The sequence below is a fragment of the Microcebus murinus genome, chromosome 3 (genome assembly GCF_040939455.1).
Source record: "Microcebus murinus isolate Inina chromosome 3, M.murinus_Inina_mat1.0, whole genome shotgun sequence".
Lineage (NCBI taxonomy): Eukaryota > Metazoa > Chordata > Mammalia > Primates > Cheirogaleidae > Microcebus > Microcebus murinus.
This window is the reverse complement of record NC_134106.1, coordinates 59116774-59136544: the sequence shown is the minus strand read 5'-3', so window position 1 is coordinate 59136544 and position 19771 is coordinate 59116774. Positions and strand designations below refer to the sequence as shown.

The following is a 19771-nucleotide window of genomic DNA, read 5'->3' as shown; positions in this document are numbered from 1 at the left end:
ACTGCCTCCCGGACAGCAGGGAGGGAGGCCCCACTCCCAGCCTGTACTCAGCTGGGGGCTCAACCAAGTGGGGCTCAGCCCTCCTCTCCCATCCACCATCTCCTGGCCCTCAGACACCCTTCTTGGTGACATGGCTAGTGAAGGATTGTCAAACTCTGGAGATGACCAGGGGTCCCAGGCTGGGGAAGAGAAGGCAACAGGCTCCCATCTGGTGGGCATGAAGCCCAGGTGGAGCGTGGGAACAATGAGAAAAAAGAGAAGTGTGTGGCATCTGGGGGACAGTCACCAGCCCCGCTGAGCCCCATGAGCAGGGCCCAGATGCAGAAAGCTCTGCCTCGGGGGCTGGATGGCCCTGGAGCTTGGAGGGGAGCAAGTGCAGGAAACACCGGTGTCATGGGTGCATGCGGGGCTGGAGTGGAGGGATGTTGACGTCTCAGCAAGGAAGTGAGTAACTCTGCCTGGAGGCTTTGGGCCTGGCACACAGCTAGGCAGGCAGCCCCAGCCTTGGGATGCCACGGAAAAGCACAGGCAGAGCCCCTGACCCCAAGCGCCCCACTCGCCAGCTGCCTTGATGCCTCTGCTTCCTCCACCAGCGTCTGCCTTTAGGTCTGGGGACGACCCTCTCCAGGACCCCTGAAGGGGCAGTTCCAGAGGTCCTGGGAGCCCTCCTTGACGACAGGGAGTTTTTGGGAGACTGGAGAGCTCAAAGGGAGGACAAGAGGGGACTCACAGGGTGACAGAGACAGGCTCAGTGAACGCCGCACTGAACCAGCACGTGCTGCCAGTGAGCACTGTCTGGGAACTGAAAAGCTCCTCCAGAAGTGGCAGCTCCCATGGAGGAAGCGTGCCAGCCATTGCTGGCCTAAGCCCCTTGGGGGCAAATGGCAGCCTCAGGAGGCCAGCAGACTAGGAGCCCAGAGAGCCAGGAGCCTGAGAGTTTAGGAGACGCGCCTCTGATCTGTGTCCCCACTCGGACGTTCACTCATTGTGTGACACTCTAGGCCTCTGTGCCAGCGTGGTTCCATTCAGAGCTCTGCCCAGACTGGCCACTTCCTGACTCACCCAACCTGCTAAGGGCGCCAACCTCACACACACCCACACACCCCGACAGCACAATGCGGCGGGGGGGGGACCTCAAGAGAGCTCAGGGCCCAGAGTCCCCCAGGCCTCGCTGGGAGGAAGTATTTCCAATCAGGGCTGACCCAGAGGGAAGGTCAGGGATTCTACAGACCCGGAAGAAAGAACCCTGCAGGGTATATTTAGCTCACTAAAAATAACAGGAGCAGAGATGAGGCTGGGAATTGCCTGCTGGGACTGGGAGAGCACCACGAAGGCAGCTGGGGAGGGACGGGAAGGGCAATGGGGGAGAGGGAACAGGGTCCCCTGGGCAGAGGAGAGGGCTGTCCGTCTCCCTCTTTTGTGAACTGTGACCCAAATGGCTCAGATATTCTAAATCTGGAGAAGAGGGTTAGGTGGTGAAGGAGGGTGGTCTGCCTTGGCTAGGCAGGCCATAGCCAAGGCTGACCAGGAATTGGGGACAGGAGGTGGCCAGGCAGGCAGGACAGGACCCAGGGGCAGGCCAAGCTGGTGCGAGGCAAGGCTGACCTGAGCACTGCAGAGGGGCCCAGGGGTCCCTTCCCCATCCCTCCCATCTCTCCCAGCCCAGTGACCCTCTGGACACCCTGAATACTGGCCAGGGAAGGCCACACCTGGTTCCTGGGAACGGGACTTGGAACATCTTTGGGGTCAGAATGTCAAGGTACAAAAAGGGAAGCCACCAGGCAAGGTCTCAGACCAGAAACTGGCCTAGGGCAGAGGCTAATGGGCACTTACCCCCGTGGGCTGCTGCTTGGTGTCCAGCAGTGGAGCATTGAAGCTGGCAGACAGACTGGGGGTGGCGAGGACCTCCCGGAGTGGGACCTTGGCTTCCCCCAGGAACCTGAGAGGAAAGAAAAGTTAGATGTGGAAAACTGGCCTGATGCACGCTGGCTTCTCTCCCTCCATCCCCCTCACCACCACTGCCGCCACACAGACAGAGCCGCTCTGCCCAGACCACAGCCACCTAGGACCCTGCCCTTTACTGTCATCTGCCACCCCCGGAAGGCCAGGCCCCCGGGGAAATACCTGGGCACGGGGGAGGGATACGAGACCCCTTCCCTTCTCCAGGTCCACCTTGACCCTTTCTGCCCCTCCCAGGACCCAGCCACGCCTCCCCTGCCGGAGGGAGGGTTGTCTTCCTGTCAGCCCTCAACAGTCCACCAGGTGGCCAGGTCGCTGTCCCCGGAAGGCTGCAGCAGCTTCTCTGCTCCTGGGCACCAGCAGCTCGGACAACCCATGTCCACACAGGCCGTCCGTACTGCTTCCCAGGGCTCGGCCAGCAGTGGTTATAAATGAAAAACAAAGAACCATTCCTGTCTTTGGGGACAGGGATGAAAGGACAGCAGGGCAAGGGAGACAAGCCCCGCTCCCCAAAAAGGCCCAGGATGGTCCACACCACACACACCCGAAACCACATTTCCGACTGAGGGGAGGAGCCCCGTACACGGACGGGTCTCGGGAAGGTAGGTCACCAGCACGATGGCCCGCACTGGGCCCCCCGAAGAGTGCAGAGGCGAGAGGCTGTGTTCCCTAAGCTAAGAGCGGGCGCCTCTGCAGCGCAGCCCGAGACCAGCAGCAGGGAGTGGCCGTGTCAGGCAGGACCTGTCACCTGGTACCTGCCTCTGCCTCCTGCTTGCTTCCCTGGGAACCAAACCCATCCGCACATGGCTGTCAGGGCACGAGGCCCTGTTAGTCCAATGAACAGCCACAGGTATACTTCTTAAGTTTTTTTTTCCTAATAGATAAATAGCACATCTGTTATCTGGGATCATCCTTTTTCTGGACTCCATAAAAACTGGTTTGAATACGGAGTTTTATGACCCTATGAAATAAAAGTGCAATCTTTACCTAATCAGCTGATTTTGCAAACGGGTTACTCACAATGAGATACCATATCACATCCATCAGGATGGCTATTATAAACACACACAGAGAAAGAGAGAGAGAGAATAACAAGTGTTGGCCAGCACATGGAGAAATTAGAACCCTTGTGCACTGCTGGTGGGAATGGAAAATGGTACAGCCATTGTGGTAAACAGTATGGCGGTTCCTCAAAAAATTAAACACAGGATTACCATATGATCTAGCAATTCCACTTGTGGATATATACCCCAAAGAATTGAAATCAGGGATTTGAACAGATATTTGCACACCCATGTTCATAGCAGCATTATTCACAATAGCCAAGACGTAGAAGCCACCCAAGTTTCTATCAGCAGATGAATGGATAAACAAAATGTGGTACATACATATAGAATATTATTTGGGCTTTAAAGGGAGTGAATTTCTGGCACATGCTACAACATGGATGAACCTTGGGGACATTATGCTAAGTGAAATAAGCCTGTCACAAAAAGATAAATATTGTATTACTCCACTTTTAAGAAGTAGATAGTCAAATTCATAGTGATGGAACGTAGAACAATGGTTGCCAGTGGCAGGCGGTAGGGGAGAATGGGAAGTTATAATTTAATAGATACGAAGGTTCAGTTTTGGAAGATGAAAAAGTTCTGGAGACAGATTGTAGTGATGGTTGCATAACATTGTGAATGTACTTAATGCCCCTGAACTGCATATTTAAAAATGGTTAAAGTGGTAGATTTTATGCATATTTTACCATAATAAAAAATTAATGTAAAAAATAGCTGCTTATTTAAGCTGTTCAAGAATAAAATCCTCTATTTCCATCACTCTTGGAACCAACAGGCTCTGTCACCTTGCAGGTTCCCTCGCTAGCCAGGACCCTGAACACGTGATACATGTTCAACATCCATTTTTCTAACCTTTCTTGAAAGAAAGGGCTAAAAGGAAAAAAAGAAGAAAAAAAGGGCTAAAAGGGGAGATCTCCCTTCACTAATGTTCATTCCAGAGTTCTAAGGGCCCTCCCAATGCTAGGATCATATTTTCTGGAAGGTGGACTGATTTGTGCTTGATGCCTTCACAGCATGGAACAGGGACTCCTAGAGTGTCTCTATCCCAGGGGCCAGTGTGGGGGAGGCGCCTGTCACCCACATGTTGACTGAGAGCCAGGCAATGTCAAAAAGACCAGACAGTAGGTGTAGAGGGCCCACGCATCCCTGCAACTTCAGAGATCAGAGTCTTTCCAGAATTGGTCCCTGTCCATCTTGGGAAAACTGGGGTGCAGCAGGAAGAAGTGACTTGCTCAAGCAGGAGGATGCCATGGCCAGCCCGAGGACCGGGCCTCAGATTCCCAGGGCAATTTCCTGGAGCGCTGGGGCTTCTAGCCTTACAGGTGGGAGGCAGGCCAGGCAGCACGCCTGGTTGACCAGACAGCTGTACGGCAGTGGCCAAAGCTCCAGCTTGGGGGCCCTCAGGACTGGAAGCCAGACCACCTCCGCCTCCCCAGCAGACAGCCCAGCCCTCCCAGTACAAGGCCTGGGAGAATTCCCGGAAGTAGGGTGGGGAACAATGGCAGGAAATGCAGAAGGAAGCATTGGCCGCCCCTGCCAGCCAGGGCTGCCTCTGGACAGCTGAGAAAGACAGCACCAGGATTGACTGCTTGTTATTTCCTCCCTGAAACCTCTTTCTGGGCCGTGAAATGCACCCCCATCCCCCACCCTTGCCATAGGCCCGAGGCCAGTCCCTCAGGAGGGTGGCTTCACAAGCTCCCTGTCTTGTAGGAGGAAGGGCTGGAGGCAGCGGCCGCCCCTCCCCCCTCCTGAAGCCCAAGGAGCTGGCTGTGGGGTCAAGTTCACAGGAGTCAGAGAGACTCAGAGCCTCCCACGGATGGGCAGCACTGAAGCACTGAGCAGGGAGGAGGGACGCGGGAGGAGGGAGGAAGGGTCTGAGGCTTGATCACAGGAAACCCTGAAGCCAGCTCTTCACTCACCCATCCATTTCATAGAGGATGGAGGGGACTTGGCTTTACTTAAGTGGCCTCAGACCCAGAGGGCCCAGAACCCCCATCTGGAGAGGAAGACTGAGGCCCAGGCTCCCAGGCCAGGTGCCTTCTGCACATCAGGGACGCCACAGGCTCAGTGATCAGGGAGCACCAACCAATGGCCTGGCTGGTGACAGACAGGATTCCATGGGGGTCAAATGAGGCAAGCAGGGACCTGGGGGGGTTACACAGGCCCTAGATGCCCAGAGCCTGGTAAGTGGGAAAGAAAGCCCCCTGGGCTCCCCCATGGGCTCCAGTCCCACCCTCCCCAGCCTACGGGTAGAAAAATGCCACAGGCACTGCCAGCCTCCCCAGACTGGTCATCTTTCTTGGCTGACTGTGAATGTGGCCACTGGAATGTGGGGGCAGGAGAAGCGTGGGGACTGAAAGAGCTGCTGCCATCCCAAAGAAATAGAAGTCAGGAATCTGCATGGGGGAAGGGAGGGAGAAGCCAAAGCAGCTGGCATCTTGATAAGGCACACATTTTTTCCTCCATGAAAAAAGAACTATGGCCAGATGCTGTGGCTCACACCTGTAGTCCCAGCTACTCAGAAGGCTGAGGCAGGAGGATCACTTGACCCCAGGAGTTTGAGGTTACAGTGAGCTGTGCTTGCACCACTACACTCCAGCCAGCTTGGGCAACAGAGCGGGACCCTATCTTGAAAAAAAAATTTTTTTCTTAAATTACAGTAGTTCCCAAATTCATCACCCAGTAGTGCTACTGTTGTATTGGAGAAGGGAAGGAGATATGGGGTGGTGGCCTCCACGTCTTAGACTTAAGCAGCACTTGGAGGATGGAAATTCAGGTGGCCAAGTAAGTTTATTTTAATGAAGCATAAAGAAATATAAAGAATTTTATTTTAAAACGTCAATGCTTATTATATCATTGTAATAACAAAACACAAGAGGTAATCCTAATGTCCATCATAGAAGATGGGTAAATAAAGTGTAGTACTTTCTTATAATGGACTACTACACAGCTTTCAAACTAATGGGAATTATACCACTCTCTTATATAGAAAATCTTCAAGATACATTGTTAAGTAAAAAAAACAAAGTGCAAAAGAGCGTGTATACTATGCTACCTACTAAGTAAAAAAGAGGAAAGTCAGAATCTATATCGGTGATTACGTAATAATATAAGAACTCTGGAATAGTTCATAAGAAATTAAGAACAGTAGTTACCTATGGGCGAACAGCAAGAACTGGACAGACTGGGGACAAAGATGACAGGGAGAATTTTCACTACATCTTTAAATATAGTTTCTGTTTTTATGATGCCTTCAAGTTTTTACCAACTCAAAACTTAAATTTAAAAACAAACACCAAAAATACTTGTTCATTCAATAGACACTTATTTAGCACCTCCAACAAAACAGTCTCTGACCTCATGGGACTTACATTCTGATAATAGTTACCCTCCTGTTAGCTGAGTATATATTGGATACAGTGCTCAGCGCTTCACATACACTAGCTCGTTTAAATGGACTCTAGTCCTGTGGGGTAGGTACTGTTACTGGTTCAGTCCACCTCACAGGCAAGGACATTGGGATTGGGATTTCACACAGATAACAAGGCAGGCAGAGCCTCCCTCGAAAGGCTTTGCTTTGAACCCTATGCTGAACCTCCTGGGACACCTCAGAGCCCCATGGGTGTACCACGAAAGAAACAAAAAGGTGTTTGGTTTGCTTAATCCATGGGAAGGGGAGCCCAGGAATAAATTTATAAATTTGATCTGTTTCAACTTTAAAAAAAAAATCTGGAAAAAGTTTTTAAAGTTTAAGCTGTACTAATCATTCCTTTTTGTTTTTTGTATTGCTGATGCTTTGACATCTGGGCTTTGTTGGCCTTGGAAGGACTGCCCTGCCCAGAGCTAGCCAACTCCTAGAGATAGTAAAGACCCCACCCCACCCCACATCCCTGCGAGCAGACTTTTCATACGCAAACCAGCTGATCTGAGCCCTCACCCCACCAGCTCCTCCACTGGGCTCTCACACTCAGGGCCAGTAGTCCCCTGCCCTAATCACCCCAGGGCCAGCCAGCAGCATTGTAGGACACCCTCTTATATCCCAGAGCCCACGGAAATTATCCAAACTAGTCAATCCTAAATCTGCTTACCCTGCCTAGCCCATTCCGTCCTGCAGAAACCACAATAAAGGCTCTTGTGACGTTTTCCCCTCACCCCCTCTGCCGCCTGCCTGACCTGGCGCTTCCCCAGGTGGCCCAGCACAGTGAAGGTGTCCCCTCCTCTTGGGAACCATGAGTGACAAACACCTTTTCAATGGCAATCACCTCCTGATCTGTTGGCCTCAGCATACCTGAATAATAATAACACCTACATTTTAAAATACTAACCTGCTAGTCCTTCGTTGAGGAGATCAGGGATGAGTGAGCATGTTAAAAAGCTTTTAATTGTACTTTTTAGGTGGGTTCATCTCTTATACGAAGAGGAGCTTGGGAGGTCTAGTAGTCTATACTATGCAGGGATAGCATTTGGAGTTTTCAGGGGTGGCCTTGAAGGCTGGGCCCTAAGACAGGGAGGAGAGCGGGAGAGGAGGGCCCAGTGTGGGGTGCAGGTCTGGCATGGCCGCCATGGCAGCTGAGACCCCTGGAGAAGCCAGTGGGTCAGACAGAGGCAGCCCTGCAGAGGGGCGGCTGAGGATCCCTAAAAGAGCCAGTGAAAGTGTCCTCCATGCCTGCAGGGGGTGGCAGACCCCCCTGAGTTACCTCAGGCCCTCCCCTAAGCCAGTGGTGCTGTGAGCTGAAGAATGAGGGTGTGCAGGAGCCCAGGCTGGGGCAGCCCAGAGGACAACAGCTCCAGGTGCCAAGAACAGCATTAGCGGCAGGAAGACAGGAGAAGCGGGTGCAGCTTAGACTGACCACGAGTGGACAAGACACAAGCTACCTTCCCCCAAATACCCCAAAGGAAGGTGACCCAGGAAGGCTGGTAGCTTCTATTTTATTAGGTTCATGGGACATCCCAGGTAGCGACCCTAGAGTGTCACAACCAATCCAATATTTTCAAACTGTACCTTTCCACCTATAGCAACATTTTGACAATGTTCTTCCTCTCGACTATCTTCCCCAAGAAAATAGTTATCATTCAGTGATTAATAGTAAGAGCCCTCAAGTCATCCCTACCTGGGTTGGAAACCTAGCTCTGCTGCTTGACAGCGGTGCAGCCAAGCACAAGTTACATGACCTTTCTGAGACTGTTTGCTCATCTGTAAAGCCATTTATCCATTCCACATAGTGAACTCCCACCATGGGTCAGGCCCTGTTGTAGGTACCAGGGCTATTGTCGAGAACAAAATGGACAACCACTCCCACTGTTGGAGCTTCAAGGGAATAATGCACACTTCAGAGGGTTCTGGTAAGATTTCAGTTGACACACCTAACACCCCTGGAGCAGAGACAAGGTGCCTGCAGCAGAGACAGGGCCTGGCAAATATTGGTTTCCTTCCTCCCCACCCCACTCAGGATCTTTCTGTTCTCTGCACATTTCTATCCCACCAAATTGGAGTCACATTAGGTTATGACTTGAAGGACTACCACAAGTTAGAGGTTAGATTTCTTTTTGGTCATTCCTGATAGTAGAATAGAAATAAGACCATGAGAATTTCAGGGAGAAAGGCCGTTCTTTTTTATTTTGCTTGTCATCCAGGCTAGAGTGCAGTAGCATCATCATAGCTCACAGCAACCCCAAAATCCTGGGCTTGAGCGATTCTCCTGCCTCAGCCTCCTGAGTAGCTGGGACAAAACAGACGAGTGCCACCATGCCCGGCTGATTTTTCTATTCTTTTGTAGAGATGGGGTCTTGCTCTTGCTCAGGCTGATCTGGAACTCCTGGCCTGAAGCAAGCCTCCTGCCTTGGCCTTCCAAAGTGCTAGGATTACAGGCGTGAGCCACCAAGCCTGTCTGAAGGAAGGATTTCATAAAAGAATAACACAGCCCCAGAAGGAGCTTTCTCCTCACTCCAGCACTCTCCGTCAAGGAGGGAGGAGATGGGACACCTAACCTAATGGCCCAGAGGTCTTTCAACTCTGAGAGTGGCCCTGAGGTCAGGGGTGAGGCTCAAGTGAAAGCTGGGTCCTCAGGGCACAGTGCCAGGAACAGGCAAGCATCGTCTGTGGGTGTTAAATCTAGGGGGACATTTTGATGAGAAGCAGGGTATTTACAGGGTCTTAAAGTATCTCTTAACAGACTTCAAGGGGGAAGAAAAGAACAGTAAATATACAGTGGAAAAATCAGACAACATCCTGACCAGGGGATTGAAATTAACATCCCTGGTAAGGGACATTCATACACCTCCAGATCCTGAGACAGACACAGCTTCACTAAGGCAGTGTTCTGGCCGGGAATTAGTACCTAGTCCAATCATGCATCTAATCCTGAGAAAACGCCAGACAAAGCCCTGTGAAAGTTGTCAGAATCAAAATGGAGTCACTAATATTAAGAAAATCCTGACAAATAGAGCCAGGAAAGGCCATGAAGAGAAGGTTCTCATGTTTGTATGCCTGATTAAAAAAAAAAAATTCAGATGTCAAGTATCATGAAATAAATAAACAAATAAAAATTAAAAACAAATTCTATCAAAAAAGACTGCAAAAGCCGGGCGCGGTGGCACACGCCTGTAATCCTAGCACTCTGGGAGGCTGAGGCGGGCAGATTGTTCGAGGTCAGGAGTTCGAAACCAGCCTGAGCAAGAGCAAGACCCCGTCTCTACTATAAATAGAATGAAATTAATTGGCCAACTAATATATATATATAATTAGCCGGGCATGGTGGCGCATGCCTGTAGTCCCAGCTACTAGGGTGGCTGAGGCAGTAGGATTGCTTGAGCCCAGGAAATTGAGGTTGCTGTGAGCCAGGCTGATGCCACGGCACTCACTCTAGCCTGGACAACAAAGTGAGACTCTGTCTCAAAAAAAAAAAAAAAAAAAAAGACTGCAAAAATCACAACCTTGCACAAAGGCCATCGCAACCTTACACAACAAATACTTCTGCAAGGACGTCTGCCCAGCAACTGACTGTCCAACCTCAGACTGGGTCACCTTTGTCATTGACCTCTGTAGCCAAGGATAATTATTTCAAAACAATTGTGTAATCCTCTTTATTTTTTTTTTCTTTAAAACCTTTGTCTTCCTTTACCCCCCTGACTACACACATAGTTTACTATGGCATGTGTATTCCCATTGCAATGCTCTATTCCCAAATAAATATATTTTATTTTCCCTCCCCTACCCTACCCTTCCTTTCCCTTCTTTTTCTTGTCTTTCTCTGTAGAGATGGATCTTGCTATTGCCCAGGCTGGTCTCTAACTCCTGGCCTCAAGCAATCCTCTTGCCTCAATGCTCCCAACTCGGCCTCCCAAAGTGCTAGGATTACAGGCACGAAGCCACCAAGGCCAATCTATTTTAGAGAGCTTCTTTTTGTCTTTTAGGTTGACATCCCAAATGAGGAGCATTCTATTTTTTAAAAGTAGGGGTATTGTATTATTCAAAAATGTAAATTGTCATAAAAGGCAAAGATTGTGGAAATGTTCCAGATTAAAGGTGAAATATAACTAAATTCAGCATGAGATTGTAGAATGGATCCTGTACTAGGGGAAGGGGGAAAGGGGGATTGCTATAAGAAACATTATTTGACCCATTGGCAGGACTGGAATACAAACAGTAGATTACAGTACAGTATCCACATTAAATTTCCTGAAGTTGATAACTGTGTTGTGGTTATATAAAAACAATACCCCATTCTTAAGAAATATATAGTGAAATATTTAGGGGCAAAAGACCATGGTGACAGAGAAAGAGGGGGAAAGAAGGAGGGAAGAATGGAGAGGGTAGAGAGAGAAAGAGAATAATAAAACAAGTGGAGTAAAATGTTGACGATTAGTGCATCTGAGCAAAGGATATATGAATGCTCTTTGTACTATTTTTGCAACTTTTCTATAAATTGGAATTTTTTTTAATGCTCCAGAAGAGTCACCACATGTCAGTTTCTCATCCTTTATCTTTGAAACTAAGAAAACGGCAGGTCAATTAAAACTATGTATATTGCAACTCAACTCATCACTGACCCAGTGGCATCTTCCCCTCATGAGATTCAGTGAGTCAGGCACCACAGGAAAGGCAGAGAGCCCCTGTCCCAGCAAGAGACACAAACAGCCCCTCGGGAGGCTTCGGGGCACAGGGGAGGAAACACTGCGAGCTCGGGGGCCCCAACTCCGCGTGCCGGGCAATGAGGGGCAGGAAAAGGGATCAGGACATGCCACACCCAAGCCCGCCTGGCAGCCTTCCTGACAGTATCTGATTCCCCAGGGGCTGCCCAAGGAGAACTCTAAATAGTTTTACACTTCAATCTAGAGAAAGACAAAAGAAAAATTATTCTGAACCACACGGATGTCCTGGATAGAATCCAGGGCAAAATATAGTCATAAAAATCCTTGAGCATAAGGATATGGTCAACGCTTCCGAGCCTGCTGAGAACAATGGGATAAGGAACTGTAAATGCCCAAAACAGCCTCTGAGGACTTGGGGACTCCAGAACCCAGTCTGCCAAACCAGCTTGCTAATGCCAGAGGCTGCACTTACACCTGCTTTCCCCAACTTCTAGCAACAGCAAACTGCTGTTCTGCCTGTTTAAATGCGTATGCGCACACATGCAAGTCTAGGCGAATGTCCGTGCCCATGTGAGAATGCAACTAACTACAGGTGTTGAGCAGAGAGAAGAAAATCCTCCACACATTAGACCAAGGGTTAATATCCCTAATAAAATTCCAAACATATAAAATCACCATGAATTAACAAGAAAAAGACAAGCAACCCAGCATACAAGGATAGGCACACACAGAAGAAATATTAATACAAATGGGCAATTAACACACGAAAACATGCTCAACTTTATAAGTGGTCAAGGAAACACAAATTACAAGGTATCTTTCTTTTTTGCCTATCAAGGTAGCAAAATTAAGAGATTAGAAGCCACTTTTGCACACTGTTGGTGGACATAAATTAGGACATTTTTGAAAAGAAATTTGGCAGAATCTACAAAAATTTTATATGCTCATACCTTTTGATACAGTAATCCTATTTCTAAGTACCTATCCTCAAAAAAATAGCATAAAAACATTTGGATAAAGATGTTCACTGGAGGCCGGGCGCAGTGGCTCACGCCTGTAATCCTAGCACTCTGGGAGGCCGAGGCGGGAGGATTGTTTGAGTTCAGGAGTTTGAGACCAGCCTGAGCAAGAGCGAGACCCCATCTCTACTAAAAATAGAAATAAATTAATTGGCCAACTAAAAATATATAGAAAAAATTAGCCGGGCATGGTGGCGCATGCCTGTAGTCCCAGCTACGCAGGAGGCTGAGGCAAAAGGATCGCTTCAGCCCAGGAGTTTGAGGTTACTGAGACCTAGGCTGATGCCACGGCACTCTAGCCCAGGTAACAGAGTGAGACTCTGTCTCAAAAAAAAAAAAAAAGTTGTTCACTGGATAATTGTTGCAAAGCAAGAAATTGAGTGGAAGCTAAACATCTAAACTCATCAAACTGGTGCAGTGGGGTGAATTATGGCACCCATACCGTGGATACCACATGACCATTTAAAAATGAGGCTGTCACACCGGCAAGTGACATACTGACCTGGGAAAGGGTCCATGATGAAGTGACAAAAAGCAAAGTGCAGACCAATATGTATAGCATGATTCCATTTTGTAATAAATGTGTATGCATGTATGTAAACAGATCCTTGCATATACTTAGGAAAAATCAAGAAAAATATGCACCTAGTAGTTACCAATGGGCACCTAGTAGGGTGAAATATATGAGTGAAAGGTGGAGAACTTGCCCTTTTTCCTTTATAACTTTTTAAGAATAGAGCTTATTTATACACTTATAAAAATCACTTGCAATTCTTATAGTCTTGTGGGATTCTTTTTTAGTTTTTTTTAAATAAAAGAATGTGTGCACACTTATGTATGCAGTCTGTTTGTGCACACTCAGGTACAGCTACACGTCCAAATGGGGCATGCACATAGTGTTCACACATTTGTGTGGTTTATGTATGTGTATCTATAAGAGATCCTGCTACCACCAACAGCCCCATCTACTAAACACTTTCAACGTTCCTAGCACTGAGTAGGCATTTGACATACATGCATTATACCATTTAAACTTCACAACAACCTTGCAACATAGGTAAGACTACCATTGTCCTGATGGAGAGACAGAGATTCAGAGAGGTCCCGGTCACAAACAGTGCCAGGATGGGACTCACCACTGACAGCGAGGTCCCTGAACAAAGCCCCTGAGCCTCGTTCTCAAGCCACCATCCTTGGCCTGCCCAGCTCTGGTCATTGGCCTGGGGGACCTAGACCACCTGCTCCTCCCAGCACAGAACGCTTCAATCCCATCAGCACACTCCAGGTGGGGGTGACAGGCCCCAGCTGGCCAGGCCCCTCCCTCAGGTGTCTCTGCCATCTCCAGTGCATTCCTGCCCTAGAGGACTAATACACATGCTCAGCTCCTCCCTTGGAACCTGCATGTAGTAAGCTCATTGTCACAGGAGGTATCAAGCCACCCTCACCCCCACGCTGGGGGCACCAAGGCCTACTCGAGGCTCAGAGACAGGCTTACAGGAGATAGTCGCCTATGCCAGGAAGACTCGCCATTCTCAACATATCTCCTCCTAGCTTAGTGCGGTGCCTGGACGCTCACTGTTAGCACTTCCCTTTCTTCTAAGCAGAGCCTGGGCTATAAAGCAGCATCTCCCAAATTCCTAAGACAGAGTGCACATTAAGCCCAGGCTGCCACCTATGAGTTAGTATGACTTAGTCCTTCTCCAAACCACAGCTGGCTGAGGGCAGCCCTGATGGGGAGGGCTGGGGCAGCAGGAGGGAGTGAGGGGGTGAGGGAAAAGGACTCAAGAGCAGAAAGAACCTGTAGGGAGCACCCGCTGTGGCAGGTCTTTTCTATGTGCTTTTGCACTTGATTTAATGCTCCCTAAGGATGGAAGAAAGCAAGACTCGAGGTGTTGAGGTGACCTGCCCAAGGCCACGCAGCTGTTGGAACTAGACCTTGGCTCTTCTCAGAGTCCACACTCATCCAACTGGGCCAGGCCATGTGGCTCAATGTAGGAGCAGGAGGAGGAGTCACTGAAGGAGGAAGGAGGAGTGCTGGCACTCAGGAAGGTCCCCCACTGCCTCCTGGGCCCCCAGCCAGTTGCAGGTGCCGTGACTGACGCTCAGACCAGGGGAAGGTGAAGGCAGGCAAGCGTCTGTGCGCGGGTAACAGGTCCCTCGTGCCCCACTGTATTGTGTCACCAGGTCAATAAAAGGTAGAGTGGATCAAATTAGTCCAAAGAAAATGCTGCAGTGCACACCTGAAGGAAAGCTGCTCTAAAGGTAATCATGTACCTCCCAGCTGATTCTTGGTGTGAATGTGGGTCTCCTCCTACACTGTTAGATTAAGGCAGGAGGGGAGAGTGACCAGACAAAACACAGCCTCCCGAGTAGCTGGGACTACAGGCATGTGCCACCATGCCCGGCTAATTTTTTATATATATTTTTAGTTGGCCAATTAATTTCTTTCTATTTTAGTAGAGACAGGGTCTTGCTCTTGCTCAGGCTACCCAGTTAAGTTTACATCTGAGATAAATAATGTGCAATGGTTTCATACCAGTATGCCACATGCAATATTTGGGACATCCTCATTTAACTGGGTGTCCTGTATGTTTCTTTGTTGACTCTGGTCCTCCTGCCCTGGGACTGGGTTAGGCTTGGGGCTAGTGACTTACTGCAGTCAAGGTGGGCTTCCATTTGACCTGGGTGTTTTGCCAGGTGAATGTTTTGACCCCATGAAGATTTACACATCCATGTTTATATTTATAAATATTTAAATAAACAGTACACCTACACTAATTAATTTCTACTGGGAAGGCATAGTCTAGAACAAATTAAATTAAGCCAGTTTTATGTATTGAGACATCTTCCATACAGTGCAATTAAACTGTTTCCTTTTTCATTTTTAGCATCTTTATTTTCATTTTATCAAAATTATTTTCAGGCCGGGCAAAGTGGCTCACGCCTGTAATCCTAGCACTCTGGGAGGCCGAGGCGGGAGGATTGCTCGAGGTCAGGCGTTCGAAACCAGCCTGAGCAAGAGCAAGACCCCGCCTCAACTATAAATAGAAAGAAATTAATTGGCCAAGTAATATATATAGAAAAAATTAGCCAGGCATGGTGGCACATGCCTGTAGTCCCAGCTACTCGGGAGGCTGAGGCAGAAGGATTGCTTGAGCCCTCAAAAAAAAAAAAATTATTTTCAATAGGAACAATTATTGTCTGTTTAAATTTCCCAACACAGATTTGGGAAATAAAAATTTCGATTTTGATTTTTTATTTTTTGGTTCATATCAAGTTTTATCAAATACTAATCCCTGTGGGTTGATTTATTTCTTTTTGTTTGTTTGTTTGTTTTTGGTTTTTTGTCTTTTTTTTTTTTTTGAGACAGAGTCTCACTGTGTTGCCCAGGCTAGAGTGAGTGCCATGGCGTCAGCTTAGCTCACAGCAACCTCAAACTCCTGGGCTCAAGCAATCCTTCTGCCTCAGCCTCCCGAGTAGCTGGGACTACAGGCATGCGCCACCATGCCCGGCTAATTTTTTCTATATATTTTTAGATGGCTAATTAATTTCTTTCTATTTTAGTAGAGACGGGGTCTTGCTCTTGCTCAGGCTGGTTTCGAACTCCTGACCTTGAGTGATCAGCCCGCCTCGGCCTCCCAGAGAGCTAGGATTACAGGTGTGAGCCACCGTGCCTGGCCAAATTATTTCTATTATGGAATTATGTCTATTAAGTCCAGTTTTCCCAGGTCATCATCTGCAGTTACCAACAGGATCCTTCAGTCTGTTTTTCATTTCTTTAACAATTTTACCATGTGTAGTTTCAGCCATTATCATTGCATAGCAATTATTTTGTAAAAAATTACATACACGATTATAAGAGTGATCATTTATATGTATTTCTTAGTAATCCATGAAAACTTGAGAGCAATTCCTTTTACAGGTCTCAGCATTGCTCTAATACAGCGGGTTCTCCACCCGGGTGCACACTGGCCTCCCCCAGGCAATGCCTACAGCCCACTCCGGAGGTTCTTGTTCACTCAGTTTGATATGCAGCACAGACGTTGGTATTTTTAAAGCTCCGGGGCTGGCCGGGTGCGGTGGCTCACGCCTGTAATCCTAGCACTCCGGGAGGCCGAGGCGGGCAGATTGTTCGAGGTCAGGAGTTCGAAACCAGCCTGAGCAAGAGCGAGACCCCGTCTCTACTATAAACAGAAAGAAATTAATTGGCCAACTGATATATATAGAAAAAATTAGCCAGGCATGGTGGCGCATGCCTGTAGTCCCAGCTACTCGGGAGGCTGAGGCAGAAGGATTGCTTGAGCCCAGGAGTTTGAGGTTGCTGTGAGCTAGGCTGACGCCACGGCACTCACTCTAGCCTGGGCAACACAGTGAGACTCTGTCTCAAAAAAAAAAAAAAAAGAAGCTCCCTGGCCATTTTAAGACGCAGCCAGGGTTGGAACACTGTTCTAAACCTCCAGAACTGCTCTGTCCAACACAGCAGCCAGTAGCCACATGTGGTTAATTAAAAACAAATCATTAAAATTAAGTAAAATTTAAGATTGAGTTTCTCGGTGACCGTAGTCAACACAGATACATTTTCATCATCTCAGGAAGTCCTAGCGGGCACCGCTGTTCTGGAGTCCGGGTCAGTGGCTCTCAGCGCAGGCTGCACAATGGACACACCCCGACCTGGGGAGCTGGTGATGCCACACAGGCCCCGCCCCGAACCAACTGAAGCAGGGCCCAGGCGCTGGCGTGTGTGAAAGCTGCCCAGGTGGTCCCGTTGTATGGCCTGGATTAGGAACTCCTGGGATGAACATCCCAGGGGCCAAAACCCCTGGTCAGAGGCCAGGATCATCTCCCCCAGCTTCTCCCTGAGAAGCCCAGAGCACACGGGAAGTTGTCCAGTGCACCTGGGACAGGATCCAAGAGCCTCCACCTGGATTTGCCTGCGTGCCTTTCATCCCTAGGAGCAGATCTTTCTTTGATCCACACTTGAAACCTGCTTTTATCCAAATCAAGTTAATCCAGCCCTGAACTTGGCTCAGAGGTCGCCGAGGCATGGGGCTGCCCCGGTCGTGGGTGGGTGGGTGCTGAGCGGCCCGGAGGCAGCGCCTAGACCAAGGCCCCCTTCCTGAGGCGAGGAGGGCTTCCTCGGGCTGGTCTAACGAGGCCGCCCAAACACTGCCAGTGGTCGTCAGGGAAAACACAGAAAAACCAAATAGCCCAGAAGCCACAGGGAGAGAGAGGAGAATGCAGGTGGGGATGGAGGAGGGGAGGAGAAAAAAATGAAAGGGGGGTTAGCAGGAAAAGGAGCAAAGTAGGAGACTTGTGGAGACAGGAGCTGGGTGAGAGGCTAGAAAAAATGAGGGACGCACTGTGGGGACATCTAGAAGCAGATGCAGGGAGAGGAGGCGAGACGGAGGGGGACCAAGGGAGTTAACAGCTGCCTAGGGCTCTGACCGCCTTGGAAGGAGGGCCAGGTGAGTTCACAGAAGACACGCCCCGTACTCCCAGAAACAAAGGGGTGGCTGCATGGCGACCCTGTGGGACCCCGCCACGGCTGAAGACGGCAATAGTCACCACCACCACAACCGTGTCCCTGTTTGTTTCCTGACTAGACAGTGACAGCTTGAGGGCAGGGAAGAGGCATTCACTGTAAAATGTTCATTGAACTGAATTCCCCAACATTTTTGCTTTTTCTTTCAACATTTAAAATGTCACATGTTCTTGTCACTTCCTGGTATATTTTTTTATTTTTGCAGTTTTAGAATTTTTAATACTTCTAGTCTCTGATTTTGTTCTCACATTTCATGTGTAAGGTGAAAGTACTTTGCAGTCTAATCAAGGGGGCATCACAGAATTCCCTTGCAGGTACCCAGCCCTAGGCCCCCCACATTCAAGTAAATGGCCCTGGAGACTGGGTCTCCCCCCCAGCACCCGTTAGCTCAAAGCCAAAATCCTATCCTTTCCTCATATGACAGCGTTGTTTTGGCAGCCTCTGATAGTCTTCAGATATTTATGAATGTAAGTTTAAATTTCAATTTAAGTAAAAAACTTAATTTTTTTTTTTTTTTTTTTTTTTTTGCGACAGTGTCTTGCTCTGTTGCCCAGGCTAGAGTTCCATAGTGTCACCATAGCTCACAGCCACCTCAAACCCATGGGCTCAAGTGATCCTCTTGCCTCAGCCTCCCAAGTAGCTGGGACTACAGGCACACACCACTATGCCTGGCTAATATTTTTTTTTCTATTTTTAGTAGAGACAGGGTCTCACTCTTGCCCAGGTTGGTCTCAAACTCCTGACTTCAAGAGATCATCCCACCTTGGCCTCCCAGAGTGCTAGGATTACAGGTGTGAGCCACTGTGGCCAGCCAAAACTTAATTTTTAATTGCTAGAAATCAAAAATTGAGATGTGTTTAGAAAAATTAAAAATTACATTCAAGTAGTTATCAGAAAGAAGTTTCTGCCAAATGGGCAAGTTTAGTGAGTTGGCTTCTTCAGCAAATTGATGTTTGAGGAACTGATTTCTTGCAATTGGCCCTGCAGTCAACAGGTCATGTGGGGACTGGTTTTCAGGGAGTCGGCTGTCCCCCACCAGCCTAAGGACACCCACAGGAGCCAATGGGAGGACCCAAGGTTCAATGTCTTGCCCCCACCTGATCTCTGACCCACAGGGATAGCCCATGTGTGGTCCTGGCCTACCATCACCCTGGGGGCCAGCCTGGCCCTTGAATTGATCGAAAACATGTTCACAGCCACTGCTCTCATACTGCCTTCGTGGTCTTAGAAATCTCCCCACGTGGGCCTATAAAATTGCTGAATATGATAATGAAAATGAAACATGCATTTCCTGTGCGTGCCCTGCAGTAACCTACTGACCTGCCTTGGCCTCACTAAACTCTCAACTCCAGTATCATCAGTTCCAAACTCTCCAGAAGGGCCCAGCACCCACCTGGGGCTTCTAGCAGCCTCTGAAAGGTGCAGGGGGCTCAGTGATTGACATGTTCAGCATGTCGCAAAAACCTGCCCTCCAATCACAGCTCCACTATCACTAGCCTTTGAGAAAATTGCTCAGACTCTTAGAGCCTCAGTGTCCCCATCTATAAGGATGACACTGTAATGGTAGTACCTAACTAATTTAAAAAGTTCCTGTATATAAGACTCAACACAGGGCCAAGCCCTGGGCTAAGCTTTTGGCGGCATCAGTTGTGTGGTTTTGCTATTATTATCCTCAGCCTGGCATTGGAGACCCCTCCCAGCCCGGCCCCACTGCTCCCTTCTCACTGGGCCACACATGTTATGAGACTGAGCCCCACCTGTAAGGTCTGAAGCCCGGCTGCCCTCCATACCCACCCACCCTCCCCTTGTCACCTCTTCAAAGCCTACCCCTGCCTCCAAGTCAGTCTGAGTGGCCTCCTCCAGGAAGGCTTCCAGGACTGCCCTGTGTCCAGAGTTGCTCCCTCCACAACCTGTAGGTCTGCTGTTCCTGCTTATCAGAGGCGCCTCACCTTGCACAGAGTGACTGTGCTGGAAGGTAGCTCGGCCTGAATGATTCTAATCCCTGCCCCTGTGCAGCTGGGAGCTGCTGAGACCCAGAGCTGGATGAGAAGGGCCCAAGATGCCCTGGAAAACAGGCCTGGGCCCCGCAC

The 19771-nt window shown here is 49.0% G+C and overlaps 1 protein-coding gene across 21 annotated transcripts in view; it reads right to left on the bottom strand.

Moving 5' to 3' along the window:
- The window catches only part of DYSF (dysferlin), a 207992-nt gene that overhangs the window by 164482 nt on the left and 23739 nt on the right, over positions 1–19771 (bottom strand). For all 21 annotated transcript variants that reach the window (XM_012750073.3, XM_012750078.3, XM_012750081.3 and 18 more), the window contains exon 4: positions 1834–1939. In XM_012750073.3, coding sequence (XP_012605527.2) covers positions 1834–1939 — 106 coding nt within the window. The remainder of the gene's footprint in view (positions 1–1833; positions 1940–19771) is intronic.